This window comes from Neolamprologus brichardi, chromosome 5 (assembly GCF_056152115.1).
Source record: "Neolamprologus brichardi isolate AB-2024 chromosome 5, ASM5615211v1, whole genome shotgun sequence".
In the NCBI taxonomy this organism is placed as follows: Eukaryota; Metazoa; Chordata; class Actinopteri; order Cichliformes; family Cichlidae; genus Neolamprologus; species Neolamprologus brichardi.
The window spans coordinates 3,940,427-3,955,767 of NC_142108.1; the positions used below are offsets into that span (position 1 = coordinate 3,940,427).

The 15,341-nt window shown below is 39.8% G+C and overlaps 2 protein-coding genes across 4 annotated transcripts in view; one reads left to right on the forward strand and one right to left on the reverse strand.

Moving 5' to 3' along the window:
- LOC102787828 (band 4.1-like protein 1) overlaps nt 1-7,244 on the forward strand; it is a 100,107-nt gene extending 92,863 nt beyond the window's left edge. For both annotated transcript variants that reach the window (XM_087840510.1, XM_087840511.1), the window contains 4 exons: nt 664-759; nt 1,280-1,360; nt 1,450-1,566; nt 3,678-7,244. In XM_087840510.1, the coding sequence (XP_087696636.1) occupies nt 664-759; nt 1,280-1,360; nt 1,450-1,566; nt 3,678-3,683 (300 nt within the window). In that variant the 3' untranslated portion in view covers nt 3,684-7,244. The remainder of the gene's footprint in view (nt 1-663; nt 760-1,279; nt 1,361-1,449; nt 1,567-3,677) is intronic.
- Nucleotides 7,245-11,632: 4,388 nt separating this feature from the next.
- cntn4 (contactin 4) overlaps nt 11,633-15,341 on the reverse strand; it is a 191,719-nt gene continuing 188,010 nt past the window's right edge. For both annotated transcript variants that reach the window (XM_087840514.1, XM_087840512.1), the window contains exons 22-23: nt 15,143-15,311; nt 11,633-14,766 (exon numbers count right to left, since the gene is read on the reverse strand). In XM_087840514.1, coding sequence (XP_087696640.1) covers nt 14,675-14,766; nt 15,143-15,311 — 261 coding nt within the window. In that variant the 3' untranslated portion in view covers nt 11,633-14,674. The remainder of the gene's footprint in view (nt 14,767-15,142; nt 15,312-15,341) is intronic.

Here is a 15,341-nt window from a genome sequence, read left to right on the forward strand (position 1 = left end):
AAGTATATTGTGCAATGTTTTTGTTCATTGGCGTGAAAAATGTGATCATTTGATGAATTTTCTGGCTCTTATTTTGAAAGTTCGGTTGTTGCTAATCAGTTACCACTGACACATCCCATCTCGTGCTTTCTTACCGCTGTAGCTACAGCTAGCAACTTTAAGTTCTGCTCTGGAAATCTAATTGCTGGAGTACCTGCAGCAGGTGCAGCGGCGTTGCAGAGCAGAACAAGGACTGCCGTTGCCAACTGTCATTCAAGACAGTGGAGCTGATTTTTGTTGTTATGCACAGTCCACTATGATGAGACTCGCTGGTTTATTAGGCGCAAAGCTACAAAGAATGTACTTCTATGGGAAATCATTACAAGAACAGCTGTTAGTGAAGTTTTTTTTTTAATAACGCAGAGAAAGCAAATTGTTGCTGCACACATCAGCATTGTCAGTGGCTTGTATTATAACCAACAGCTGATAAAGAGAGTTTTGTTGACCAGGGCATGTGGTGCACAGACACTCTGATAACAGTTAACAGATTTCAGATCTTTGATTTAGATCCCAGGAGGCCGAGACCCCCCAAGGCTGACAGAGGGTACACGTTGTGTCCGAGGATGTTTTTGCCGTTGGCTCCGTCTATTTGTGTATAACTGCTCTCTAATGACTGTGCTGCAGGTAAAAGCCAGCACCCAGGGGAGAGAGTCTGTTGTGTCCCCGCTGACCATCACTGCTGAGAACGTTACCTCAGCAACCACGACACAAGTTACCAAGGTAACACTTCATGAGTTCCTATGGTTACAGTTTGATGGCCGAAGCATTAGGTCAGCGCCATCACATCTTTGTCTGTGTTACCCGTCCTTATAGATGCATTGGAGTGGAAGATCAAATATTTTATTTTCTTAACTTCTTAATTAATAACAGGAAACTGTAATTAATATGTTAACAATATATTTTGATAAGGTGATCGACTCTGATAGGCTTTACATGAATACTAATAATACAAATCATTATTCCCTGCAGCTCTATTAGGACTGAATTACTGTTAGACAACATGATTCAGTGTGTTTCCACGTTATCAAGACTTTTAGTGCATAAAGACACGTTTAGTTTTACAGGACGCCAGTTTCATATCACTTAACAGTTAAAAAGTCTCACACTAAATAAACTGAATGGATCTGTGTATTGGAGAGAGATTTTTGGAAGGAGGACATGGATAAAATAGACTACAGTAACAACACACTGCTGCTTTTTCTTGTGTGTCATTAAATTTCATTCTTTCTTTATTCAACAGACTGTGAAAGGAGGCTACTCAGAGACCAGGATCGAGAAGAGGATTATAATCACAGGAGATGATGATGTGGACCAACATCAGGTGAGAGACACTGTTCACAGAAACCCTCGCAAAGCAATGTTCGGACGAGAGGGTTGCGACACACGCGTTGATGGTTTTTATGTCCCCAGGCACTTGCCATGGCTATCCAAGAGGCAAAGCAGCAGCATCCTGACATGCTGGTGACAAAAGCAGTGGTTATCAGGGAAACAGAGTCGCCCACTGAGGAGCTACAACAGAAAGCAGAGGTAAATATCTGTTGTCACAAGAACTCTGTACTTTTTAAGGATTACTTCAAGCACTTGACAGGCACAGAGCCTATTCTTAGACTCAAGGTTTTTTGTTGGAAAGTTAACCAAATGATTACAAAACACAGAACAAGTACAGAGGGCCACTAAGGTGCAAAGCTAATCCAAAGAAATGCAAAACAATTATAAGTTGGGAAATGACTGCCGAGAGAAATAAAGCAACTAGACATCAAAATGAGATACAAAATAACTACAAAGGAGATAACAGATGATTACAGAGGGATGCCAAATGACAATAACTATATATTAAAAAATTATTGTAAAGATGTAACGGGACTATAGAAGGATGAAAAATTACCTTAAAGAAATGCCAAGTACCTACATAATAATGCAACTACAGATTCAGACCAAATGACCAAGAAGATACAAAGTGGTTTAGACAAAGATGCACACACATTACAAAGGAGAAATGAAAACAAAATGATGCAAAACTGTTCCAAATTACTATAGAGAATAAAATTCAAAGCACTGTTAAAATAACTAAAAAGAGACGCCAAAACACTACAAACGGAGGCAGGAAGTTAGAAATGTAAGATGCAAATATGACAGAAAGACACATAAAGTGATATGAAGTGATTCAAAATGACAAAAAAAAGAGTGAAAATGGCTATAATGAGACAGGACAACGACAAAGCTCTTCTACTGTTGCAGAAAAATCTACCAAAAAATGCAAAAGTACTACAAAGGGATGCAAAATAGGCACAAAAAGATATACAAAGACATAAATTGACTGCTAAATGACGTGCATAATAACCATGAGTAACATAGGGATGCAAAATGTCAACCAACAGAAAGAAAGATATTACATACAGATACAAAACATCTAACTATACAATAAATATTAATTGAGAAGAAAAGAGTAATAAACCCGATGCCTACAAAAGATGCAGAACATTATCGAACAAATGGAACTAGAATAGATACAAAAAGAAAGCAAAATAGCTAAAATGAGATGAAAATGTACCTCCAGCCTCTTCCAGGAATCACTGTTATCACCTCTGAGTATGTTAACCCTCAGATGATGGAATCTCAGCTTTTCTGGCTCAGCAAACAGGTCAGAGTACTGAGTCCTAAAACAGATAAGGATTAGAGATTCAAACCAGATTAGCTCCACATCCAGTTGGGCTGTTATTTGCCAGTTCATCCTGTCTGGGTCTGTTTGGATCTCTTCATAGTGGGTTATTCGGTCCCAACATGATCTGTATTCCTTATGGAAAATGGCCCATCCTACAAAAGCTATACTAAAATATTGCCTGTCCTGTTTTTTGTTTTGTTGTTGTTGTTGTTGTTAAATTTGATACTATTATTTAACTCTTGGTATTTATGGCTGTGCTATACAGATGGGAGGCATCATCTATCAGTGAAGGCTGATATTAGATGAAGTCGTAAATGGTTATGCTGGGGAACATTAAAGTAGATTATTTTCTGTCAAACTCATAGATTATTTCTGCCATGACTGGATAAAAATACTTAATAAATGCTATGGTGAATCCTGGTATTGTAGCGCCATTGATAATGGTGTTCTTTCTCTACTCACATGGACTGAGGGTGATTGAACTCAGAGCTGATCAAAGTAACACTATAATCGGCTGTTGTGGAACCAAAAAAGTCAGTTTGTAAAACGTTCTCCGTGGAAAAAGGGCTCAGCTCTCTGTGGGATGTAGTAAGATACAAAACCATTATAAAGACATCTTAGATGAACAAAAAGGTGAGACGAATCCTACAAAGATTCAAAATTAGTATATTAATGTAGAGTGACTACACATGGCACAAAAAATGCAAAACAACTACAAAGAGGTCCTAAATGACCGAAAATGAGAAAAATGACTATAAATGTAAAATTAATATGTGCAGACATAAAATGAGGGATGCAAAATGAGTACAAAGAAAAATGGCCACAAAGGTGCAGAATTACTTCAAACTCAGTGGCAGGCAGACCCTAAAATGACTAAAAAGACAAGAAAAATGAGCAGAAAGCGAAGAAAGACAGATTTATACATGCTCACGAGCACAAAACATCTTTTTATGTATGTGTTGTCATGTGGTTGCAGTCCTGATTGAACATGGTGGCTCCTGAGACGGGGGACAGGAGAGGATCCTCCAGCTGTGTGTCTCCGGCCCCGCCCTGCAGTATGCCACCAACCCGATAAGAGGACTTTCTACCCCACTGTGTACACACCAACACGACAACAGACTGCGTTCCACGAAGCAGTAGACCTCCACTCCTTTCCCTTTAGACATACCAACTGTGACTGGCCTCTGATCTGACCCGGCCTCCCATCCCGTCCCGGCCGATCCCAGCCTTCCACCCTCTAGTGGAAAGAGGATAAATCTTCGATTGGAAGATTTCACACGTTTCTTCCATATTATTTAATGTAACATGTTTTGGCTCGTTTGAACCAGTGAGGCGTCACCTCTCACAGTTTGTGTTTAAGGGTCACACGTCTACCCCGTGCTGCTGTTATTATTAGAGAAAAGAAGGGGTGGGAGAAAGTATGGGGACAAATGCTGGTAGCATGGGTAGGGATGGGGAGGTACCAAGTGGCAAGAGCCAGCCTTTTTTGCTTGTTGGCCATCTCCTAGCCATGCCACCTTCAGTATAATCAACTGCTGTCTTATTAGCTTTTTACATTTTTATCTATAGAGGATCTAATTTATGTTCAGTGTTTGCTTGTTTATGAAATATGTATAATATCAGAAGATTATAATCTGCATGATTCAATTAAAAATAGCAGGGGGAATGAAAACAAAACAAAAATACACACATGAATATGTCCGCCTTTGGAAGCCCGGAGAAGTGGGAACGAGGACCGTTGAGAAAGTGTAAAATACATGAGGCCAATGAATGGTGGACAGACTGTACTAACTGTTCAGAGGACAGCTGGAACTGGTCCCAGTCTTCAACACACAAGCATCACTGTCCTCGTCCAGCTTCACTGTTATTGTTTTGCTGTCGGCTCACCACCAACACAAAGAGATGCTGGTCACAGTTTTAGGGTTTTCAGAGGAAATTTTGAATATAAATAATATTCTATTTGTGATATATATTTACTTCTTTTTTCCTTACTTGCTTTACTGACTTCCATTGGGAAACAGAGTTTGTTTGACACTCTTGTGTTTTTGGACATTTCAGCCTTTATGTGTGAACATGCTGTAAATTCTCCCTGACAGAGCTGTAATCAACTGGCTCCAAACTAAGAGCTGGTTTTCCAGATTGTAAAGTTGGGCTGCAAAATGCCAATGTTGACATCACAGCCACCAGCTGTGATTTACTAATGTTGGCCACGTTTAAAGAGCATAACAAGCCCAAACTACAAAATCGTTACGTTAGCAGTATCAGTAATAACTGTGCATAAGCGGTAGCTGGGATATTTAAAAAATATTAATAGCGTTAGCGATGCACATATTATAACAGCATAAATATTCATGTAATTGCTCTTTTTTGTGTATTTGTACAGTCATAGTTAGACTTTTGTCATCTCTGTACTTTGTACTTTGACTTTCTTTTTTGCAAAAAAAAAATCACTACTCTGACCTAACAGCTATGGTAAAATTTAAACACTAGCATTATTGCTATCATCATTAAATCGTCAAAAACCTTTTTTACTTATTGAGATAATATTGCTATCAAGATTTTTTTTACCCTGATAATTATGATATGGCGACATGACTACAGTCTTATCTGTCTAGTTCACGTTTAGACATCTGTGATAATAAACTTGTTAGCATTTAAGCAAATAGCCAGATTAGCACAAATTAGCATTTATTTGTAGCGCTTTTTCTACCAAGCTAATAATTCAATTCCATTATTTAATCGCTGTCGGCACTCTTATAGTGCTGGTATGATTTGTTACATCTTCTTTTTTTCTTCAGGGATTTTGTTTTGCTGTAAAATTCTTCACTATGCTAACTTTGCTAACCTACCTGCAGGCTCCAGGTTAGCTCCGGTAGCAGCGCGAGGTTTTATTAAATGCAGCGTAAACCATGCTGTAAAAAGGTGTAAGAGTGAACCAAAACAGTGAGCTGAAAGGGGCTAACATGCTAAGGAAACTACAGAGTCAGTTTTTTCTTTTGATTAGCTTGTTATGTAAAACCACTGATCATAGCAGCTCTTTAAATAGCGACTGGTTCTTGGATTGTGCGCATGTTTGCAGACACAGCCTGAAGAGTTCAAGACACAAGATTAACAAGGGTACTTTTTCTCTCTCATTTTTTTCTTTTGTTTTCAGGTTAACTTTTTGACATTGTGGTTTATGAGTTTGTATTTATAGGAGTGGTCAAAGTGAGCTCCTCCCTGTTTCGCATCACAGACAAAGCGTATAGTATGTCATGCGTTAAGTGGCCTCCACCCACACAGCGTGCTGGTTGTCTCATATTGTATATCCGTCGATTCTGGGTGACCTTTAATACTATACTATGCATCAGCTATCAAACATACAAATCCCTCTAACGGAGCCCGACCCGTGTTAGCCTGTGTCCCCGCTGTCACTGTTAACTTTTCGTGCTACTGTTACCTGAAGCAGTGACGCGCACTGCTTGTGAGATTTGCAATAAGCAGACATTCTTCTTATTCTGTGTCCTCTAAAGGGAGAAAACTGTGAACTGTCGTGTGTATCAAAGCGTAACCAAAACCAACAACACGGAGTTGTAAAATGACATTCGAAGGAATCTTTCCAACATTTGTGACCATGGCTTTGTTGCCCTCTTCATCTAATCCTCCCTTTGCCCTGATTTGAACCTGTTGACCTGCTGTTGGTGGTGTCTGTGGAAAACAGGAGAAAACTGATGATTTGTATATTCTGTTTTGCTCTGTTTTATTTTACCTGGTCATATGACACTGGACTGTTGAGAAGGCACTTGCTTGCAATGATTTGCAGCACATGTACTGTAACCTGCTGGGGGGGGAAAGCCTGTCTTTGCTGTAGGTTTGGACACACTACTGATGGAAAAGAAACAACTGTAGGCATCGGGAGAGAAGCTGTGTAATGAGGTGGCGAGTTGGAGGATGGAGGACCTGTATTTATATATAAATATCTGTACTTCTGTGTATTAGCCTGTACACTTTGTAGAAACTGACAGGAGCAGAGATGTGTTTTTAGGTGAGGGACGAGGCAGTAAGTAGAACCCGAAGGACAGCGGTGCAATAGAAATGTCACACGAATGGGTGCCTTATGTTAAGAGCCGCGGGAGCAATTATCAGTGCGCGCCTGAAAGTGCTCTTAATCACCACGAGGCAGATGGAGGAACGACCTCTCCTCTCCACCCAAGGTGAAGAGGAGCTGTCTCGAAAGCGAATTGCTGTCTTGTAAAGAAGATGACTTTGAAGGCAGCGAGAAAAGGAGTCTCTCTGAATATGATGGTCCTCAACGAGATGCCGAACGTTTTTGGCCCCATTAACTTTAGAAAACCAGCACAGTATGGATCACGGATGTGAGGTTTTTTTCCCTCTGTGAAGACCATCAAACTGCTCTGCTGTAAAACCTCCACCTCCAAGTCTCCACTGCCTTTTGCTCTACATCCCCCTAGTGCTTGGTGGTGTGTATTTGCTGTATTTGCATTCAGTCTAAATGGAAAAAAAAAACATACATGCATAAATAAATGTCTCAGTATGATTCAAACACTGTCTCTGATTCTGTAATGAAGGGAGAGGGATTTCTTTTTGAACTTGAGGAAATGTTTGGTTTGTTTTTCCCCTTCTGTTACTTGAATATTTCCATACATTTACAATTCAGCTTGTGAAATAAAGGGCTTCTTTTGTAACACCAGAGTAGTGAAGGATTCTTGCTGGAGTGAATATGATGGAAACAGCCTTGGTCTGTATTGCCATCTTGTGACCACATTCGGTACATGCAGTAAAAGTGGGCTGCAGTGGGTTTCTGGGTGCTTTTAGTGCCACCTAGTGGATTTCTGAAACCAAAGAAGCATGCTCAACATTTTCACTGAACTTCAAAAATCACTTGGTACTTCACACAGAATACAATCATTTTATATTAGTCTGCGAAACACCTGCAGGATGTCTTCACATTGTTTACAAGTCACAATAGTTTCGTCTTTGCTGGTACGGAAAGCCAATTAAGTCAAAATTATTCTTTTTTCTTTTCCCCACATACAGTCTCATTGCACAGATTGTTTTTTTCTAATTGCCCATGATGGGTAGATAACTATGGCTGTGTCCCAGTTTTATCATTTATTTATTTATTTATTTCGCTCTGGCTTTTCCCATACCAGAGTCTGTCTCTGCTGCTACAGAAATCCACTTATGTCTTAATTCACCCCCTTGATTTTTTTCTTACCAGCTTTAATTTAGATTTATATCACCAGCTGGCATTTGCACATTTATAATAAGTTTCCATTGCAGGTCTTGATTAATCAGTACCGTATCACCCCAATAGAGCACGTTGCTGTCAGATTATTGGTGGTTCCTATGGTATTTAAAAGTAGGATGGGAGGCAGACCCTCCACCTTTCAGTGGTTTTTATACACGACTCTCTTGCATTTAATTATTAGTTATTATTAGTCTCTGGCTCTTTTCTACAGCGTGTCTTTATCCTGTCTTCCTCCCCTAACGCCCAGCTGGTCACAACAGATGGCCGCCCCTCTGCTGGAAGTTTCCTGTTAAAAGGGAATTTTTCTTTCCCACTTTCATCAAGTGCTCGCGCATTACCGCTGTTTGATTGTTGGGGTTTTCACTGTATTATTGGAGGGTATTTACCTTCAATATTTAATATAAAGCAACTTGAGGAGACTTTTTTGTTATTGAGGGATAATATAATTAGAATTGGAATTGAAGCGACAATAACATGTTGGATGATGGGAATTGAAGGATCTAGGTCTGCACAGTTTACTCAAAATAAATAACGAAGGAATAATGGATACTGCTTAGAGATATGTCAGCGCTGCTAGAAGGTGAAATCAATTTGTCCATGTAAAGTATGTATAAGTAAGTATCAAGAATAACTATCATGCAGTCCTCTGCAAAATACATATTTATTTGTCACTGGTATTTGATTGGTGCAGTGGTTAGCAGGAAGGCTCAACAGTCAAGGTCACCTGGTGCCTTTGGGGACTCTGGCTTCCTCCTACTGTCCAAAGTCAGGTTAAGTGGTGATTCTGTCCATATGTGTGGATATAAGACTGTGTGATTGTGTGGTTCACACTCCATGTTTCTGAGCTGGCATCCTTAATATTGGATAAGCAGCTAGAGGTAATGGATTGATAGTGTTTGATAATGTCTGAAAGAATTTCACAAATAAAGTAATTGCTATTCCTATTAGTGATATATATTATAAAGTAGGTAACACAAAACAGCAGAAGGCACAGCCTTGGCAACTGTGCAACACTGATATAAAAATATTTGAACTAGGAGGAAAAAATAAAATATTTCCAGCATGATTCAGTACATTCATCTATCCAGCTATTTTCACAGCTGCTGGTCCTTCTAGGGCAGCCTAGGAGGGTGGCCTGAAACTAACATAAGACAGAATGGGGGTCTTACTCACCCTCCATTACTGGAATAAAAGTCCTAAAATCTGGTATGATCTAAGGCAGTGATACCTTTGTATTCATCACAGATACAGACAATATACGGAAGAATGCACACTGGACCTTTGATGGATCTGTTGTTGACACATCTCTGTAAACGAACAAGACTGGACGCTGAAAAATCCCAACTTTGGATTTCCATCCATGAAACATTTACACAATATTCTAATATTTAATCCACTGAAAGTCTTTTCCCCAATCTCGTTGCATATTAACTTTGTCTTTGATGTCTCCAGTTTTGAGATACTGTATATTAATGCACCAAAGCTAGATATCGGACATGTTTGAAATCCTTCACTATGCACAAACCAGATAGTTGATGAATATGAATACTGGAGTACTTATTTATAAATCTCAAAAATTCATGTGACATATTGGACAATATTTGGAAAAATGTTGCTAATTTAGGTTTGCGTGCACTCACCTTCTCAGGAAGACCAGCAAAATCCTGTTTGGATAGGCTGACATCTAAAACACCCAGATTTAATGCGCTGCAATCGTTCAGTTGAACAATTTTGTATATTATACTATTTAAAGGGCCAGGGCCCAATTCACACATACAGTCTACAGGTTGTGTTTCTGGTTATTTCTCCACATGAGATATGAGACATTTCATGTTTTCTGAGATATAAACAGAAGAGGGTTTGGATGGCAAAATTCCTTCATCATTCTTGTTTTTAGACTGTTTGTCCGAGGATATATATAAACACGCATATGCACGATCTCTGGACATTCCTCAGAAATTTTGCTCCATCCTGACAGCATCACACAAGTGCTGCAGATTTGTCATTTGTGTAATTGTTTTTGTTATTTAGCAAAACCCTACATTTCTTTCTTTTCCCCTCCTACCTAGACTGGTTAACAGCCCATTACAGGGCTATCACAGTTACACATTCAGCCTTATCACAGTCACCAGTTAAGCTACAGTCACACTAGGGAAAACAGTGGTTGGAGACCATGGCATGACTAAAATTACTGCTGTGCCATGGACACTTTCAGTCAGCTGCTGTCTTCAAAGCAGCTTTGCTACGTAAAGACGGTGATGACAATACGATGACTGACTGGTGTCAAGTTGTCAATAACGTGCATTTAGATCGATTTGTGATAATATGATGATTAACTGTGATTAAATCATCAAAAATTGCAGGTCTGGGTGCTCATATCTCAATGGGTTGAGCGATTGACCCATTTGCCAAAAGATTACTGCAGATTTGAATGTGCACACACCTCCTCCCTCCTTTCCAGTCTCTTCTATTGTCTTGTAAAAATTAATTCTAAATTATTACCCCGCCCCCAAAAAGAGAAAAAGTCCATCCAGAACCTCATGGATTTATAACAGAAATTCATTCACAAATAGCGATGTGATTGCTGCAGGACAAAGGCTTAACTGCAACCTTGCTTTCATATAAAACTGGAACACAACCAGTTGAATTAAGCCCCATTGCAAAGAGACATGTAGCAGTTGGAGTCGGTCTGAGTCAGACTACATGATCTGTGCAGTTGCTTCAAAGTGGTCACCCATAGGTTGAGGGTGTTGCACGGTCAACCTCTGGTCAACCAGTCGGTTACTGCAGGTGCTCGCAATTGGTTTCCGACTGGAAAAGAATTCAGTGCAATCACTGGACAGCCACTGATTTTACATAGTTGTGAGGAGGTTGCAGTCCTATTCTTACTCTAGTGTGACTGAGCCATCACCTGACATCCATGTCTTTAGCTTGTGGGAGGAAACCAGAGCAAAAAAAAAGTAGAACATGCAAACTCAGGCCCAAGACTTGCAAATAAGCTAAAATAAATAAATAAATTAAGAATAATAGATTAATAAAAAGAATTTAAAAAAGACGTCCTGGAGGAGAAATTGCAACTTGCGTAGGCAAGGCCGTGGATCATTAAGAGAACAGCTGAGGACGGAGGGGGAATGAAGTTACCCTGTTCAGATTAATGGAAAGACAAAGTCAATCGTTAATATTTCTGTTACAGTCCAGAGTTTTAAAAATTAGTCTGGGCAGGGATGAAGAGGCAGATAGAGATCCGAGAATATTCAGGCAGAACAGAAAAAAATCTGCTTAAAGATAAAAGTGCAGCTATTTGCATGGAAGAAGGCACTTCTCAAGAGAAAATCGACAGAGATAAAAACACATTCTGAGCTAAGGAATATCTGAAAAGAGAGACTGATTGCTAAATATGGAGATCTAAAATTCCTGTGCTTCTTCTCCAGACTATTAGTATTAATGATGAGTGCTATTGGCACATTCTGTCATAGTTGTAGTGTGAAGATGTCCCGAGTCTGACTGCACTACACTGAATGAAGTCCTAGTATTTTACCTGCCTTCAGGGCACGTTGTAATAAAACCTATGAAATGGTGCAGGTGTATCACAGAAAAGAGTTCAAGAGGGGCACTTTCTTGCAATATGTCATGCAGGCCGATATCATATTGATGCACCAGCAGCGCTCAGCATTGTTCTATAAATCGGTAATCTTTATTAACACAGTATAAACAACAAACAGCAACAGAAGAAACTCTCCTGTGGCGCGTATATGAGCAGAAGACCCAGCACATCTCAGAGGGGCTGACTGAGACAGAAGCATAGACATTGGGCTGATCGTGGTTCAGTTTTCATGGTACACGCACAGTATACACAAACTTATCAGATGCACGAACCTTAAGCCATTCAGTCAGTTTTGCAAATGGACGTAAGAGAGGACAAATTACAGTCATGCTGAGCAACAGTTAGCTACAGTATGAAACAGAGTTGATACATAAAAACCAAGTAAATCATCTCTTTAGAAAGGTTCTTTTATATAAATGATCTGAAGTGTACAAAACAGTATATTACACATTTCTCAATGCATGATTCTGAGCAAGACCCAGTAGCCTACAGTACACTTCCCTTCAACGTACTACAAACTACTTAACTGGATTACAAGCTACATACAGACTGCACTGTACTCTGCGTAGCACAGCAGCCCCACATGGCATCAGGAGACGATGGGAAAAAGGAAAAGATCAGCAGCATTGTCTTTTTTATTAAGAATACACACCTATAAAAATGCACCAGGCCTCATATATTGCCAATATCCCATGCGAAACAGCAGAATGCCATTCAAATTCACCTCTGTAACATCAGGAAAAGGATGCTGGCCCCCCTCACTACATACAGTTTTCTATCCACAAAGCTGCATGTAAACATCACCACGGCTGCTTCATAGTCCTATGTTTCTAATGTTTTTGATATACATATGATAAGTTAAGGCTCTTTAAGGACCTGAGGATTTTGAACATATGATGAGGCACACAGAAGGCAAAGAATAGCTCTAGACACAGGGCTAACTTAAAGAATGAGGAGCATGAGACAGCCACAAAGGCCCGGTTCCCATTGCTGTTAAACGGCCATGATAGAGGAACCCAAGGGAGAAGCTTTCAACGATAGCTCGATGTTACATCTGGTTACAAAGTCGGTAATTATCACGTGGATGGCTTTAAGTACTTCATCGACATTTTGGGAGCTGTTGGGTAACCCGACCCCTCAAGGGACTGGCACCAAAAACGTGGCATGCTAATATGCTAATGCTTTAGCATCGAGGATGATGGGATTTAGACTCACGCTATGCAAATAAACCAGTTATTGCTCCCTGTGATCATTCCTTCTGTCCGTACCGGCTGTTTAAAATCTCTTCCAAGTGCAATTGCAGTATGATCTGTGGTCCGAGACTGAGTTCTAGAGTTCAGCAGAAACATATGTGACATTTTAGCATTCTACAGTTAGCAAAGTCCAACTATTAGCGTGGAGGTTTGTTCTGTCTTCATAGCAGTAAAACTGCTGTAGCACAGCAAGGCGACACAAACAGGGGAACTGGCACATCAAAAAAACATTTAGTCAGTGCTAGGTTAAGACTATTGGATATTAGCGTGAAAGTACCATGGCCAGAAAGATGTAGCAAGCTTATGAGGCATGTTTTAGCCAGTTGAGTGAATGAGAGCTGACAAAAAACTATTGCTGCATATTGGACAGCTTACAACCAACATGCAAATCCTTCAATTGTCATTTGAGGCTGATTCCAAAAGACAGTACGTTCTAATAGACTTTTGTGTTAAAATGCTCAACTAGAGTGATTCAATTAACGTCTTTACAGCTGCTATTTAAAAAAGCTTGGTATATACAGTTTATAAAAATTGTATTTGGGGCAAACTATTTTCATAGCTTACATGTCTGGAGTTTGTTTCTGGATTAAAGTTAGGGATGTGGCCTGGCCAAGCAGCCAGTTAGCCTCCACCTTCGCTAATTCAGTCACTGAACTGGATTCCTCAACCATGTTTGAGGTGTTGGTGGGTTTTGAGAGAATTCTGAGTAGGATTATCATAAAAAAAGGATACAGTTGGGATACAAGCTATAACTTACTTGCTGTGAGGTACAGCTTGTCCAAGTAGTTATAGTTTAATTTTGGTCAGTTTCAGGGGCGTTATACTTGTACACTTTAGGTTTGCTTGCTAATCAAGCTAGCTTTTGCTGATAATTTAGCCCTCCAAATATGTTCTGAACATATAAGCACATCTGATGTTGGAATCTTTTAACATGACACACTGAGCATGTTTATTAAAATAATTGTGTGGTCTGAGCACGGCACAACCAAGACCAGAACCTCATGTTGAACTTTAGCACAAGTGTAGATTAAGCTAACATGAGGCTGCAGTGGAGCTATGCCATCTTTGGACAGGAGGAATGATTGCAACTCATAACGCTTTCAGTGTTCACATTTCATGTGACTGCTTTGACAAAACTTTCCAAGCTTAGTGCCTATTAGGATTATCTGATATACCAAGATGACCCAAAGCCACTTTCCTAGAATGATAAAGCATTAACATGTAAAGTCTAATGCTAGTTGTCTCTTTACAAATTGGGATTAATAGCAGCATATGCCAAAGCTGTCGATGCAGTCCTTTGAGACAAGCTTTTTTTTTTCTTTTTTTTTTCAAAATAGTGCAGAAACAGAAATGAAGAAAAAAAAAAAAAAAACCAAAGTCACAAGTAGTATCGTATTTTAGAAGACAAAGGGTGATCTGTCAAATCACATTCTTCACCTCCAGACTGGAAAATTTGATGATGTTGCTTGTCATGCAGATGTTCTGACCCAATATGCCCAGACAGACTTTAAATTTATTTAAGAAAAGAAAATCTATAAAAGCTCAACGTGTCATACAAAAAAATGCATATAAGACATTTTTTTCTGATTATTTTTTTCTTATGAAAGCTGCTTTGGTAACAACATAGTCACGACATCGGTCAATCTCCCTTACTTAGCCTGGGCGCTGAAGGGGACCCCTTCCCTGTTATCTCAATGGCGTTTTTTTTTTTTTTTTGTCTTTTTTTGTTGTTTTTTTCCTTCGGCGTCTTCCTTTTGCTTCTAAAATCTAAATGAATGGATCTAGTTACACCAGAGTGGGCTTTGTTTGCGTTCTGCCGGAGCGCCGTCTTCACATCAGATGCAATGCCTGCTGCGAGACATTTGTCATAAAGATGTCCGCGCTGTGAAAGACAGTGCTATTGTGCTGAGTGCTGATAGAGTGGAGACCTTGGATGCTGAGCCGACTGCGTTGGGGCCTGTACAAGGTGTTGAAAAGAACAAGGCTGTTAGTCTATGAGAGAAATACGTTTTTTTCCCACCTTTTTCTTATTAAAGAGACGTCTCTTCAACCTGCTTTAGCAATTAAGAGCTGATAAAAATATCTAAAACATGTTCTCATCTTACTCCTTGAGCAGCAGAGTGAGGCACAGAAAGGACTCTAAATAGAGTATTTTACTTTACATACTTTTTGGTGTCACGTAGAAACTGTAATTACACAAATGTCAAATGTAGAACATTATTTCCCCAGTCTCTGTCGCTTTGGAGCAGCTAATCTGTTCTGCCAAGACAGCAGCAGGGGACGGGATTATTCAGCTCAGCCACGAGGGAGACACTAACTAGCTCTCCACTGACCTGGTATCCTTGGGATGGTGATCTGCCTGCTACTGCTGCCTTCCCCTCCCTCACCAAATGGCTTTATCTGGATAATATAATCCTCGTCAGTAGGAAGCGCCAGCTCTACAGAGGTGGTGTTTGTTTCCATGACGCTGGGGCGACTGTGTCGATTCTTCTTGTACAGCACCTGAAGAAGAAGAGATCGAATTATGGCAGC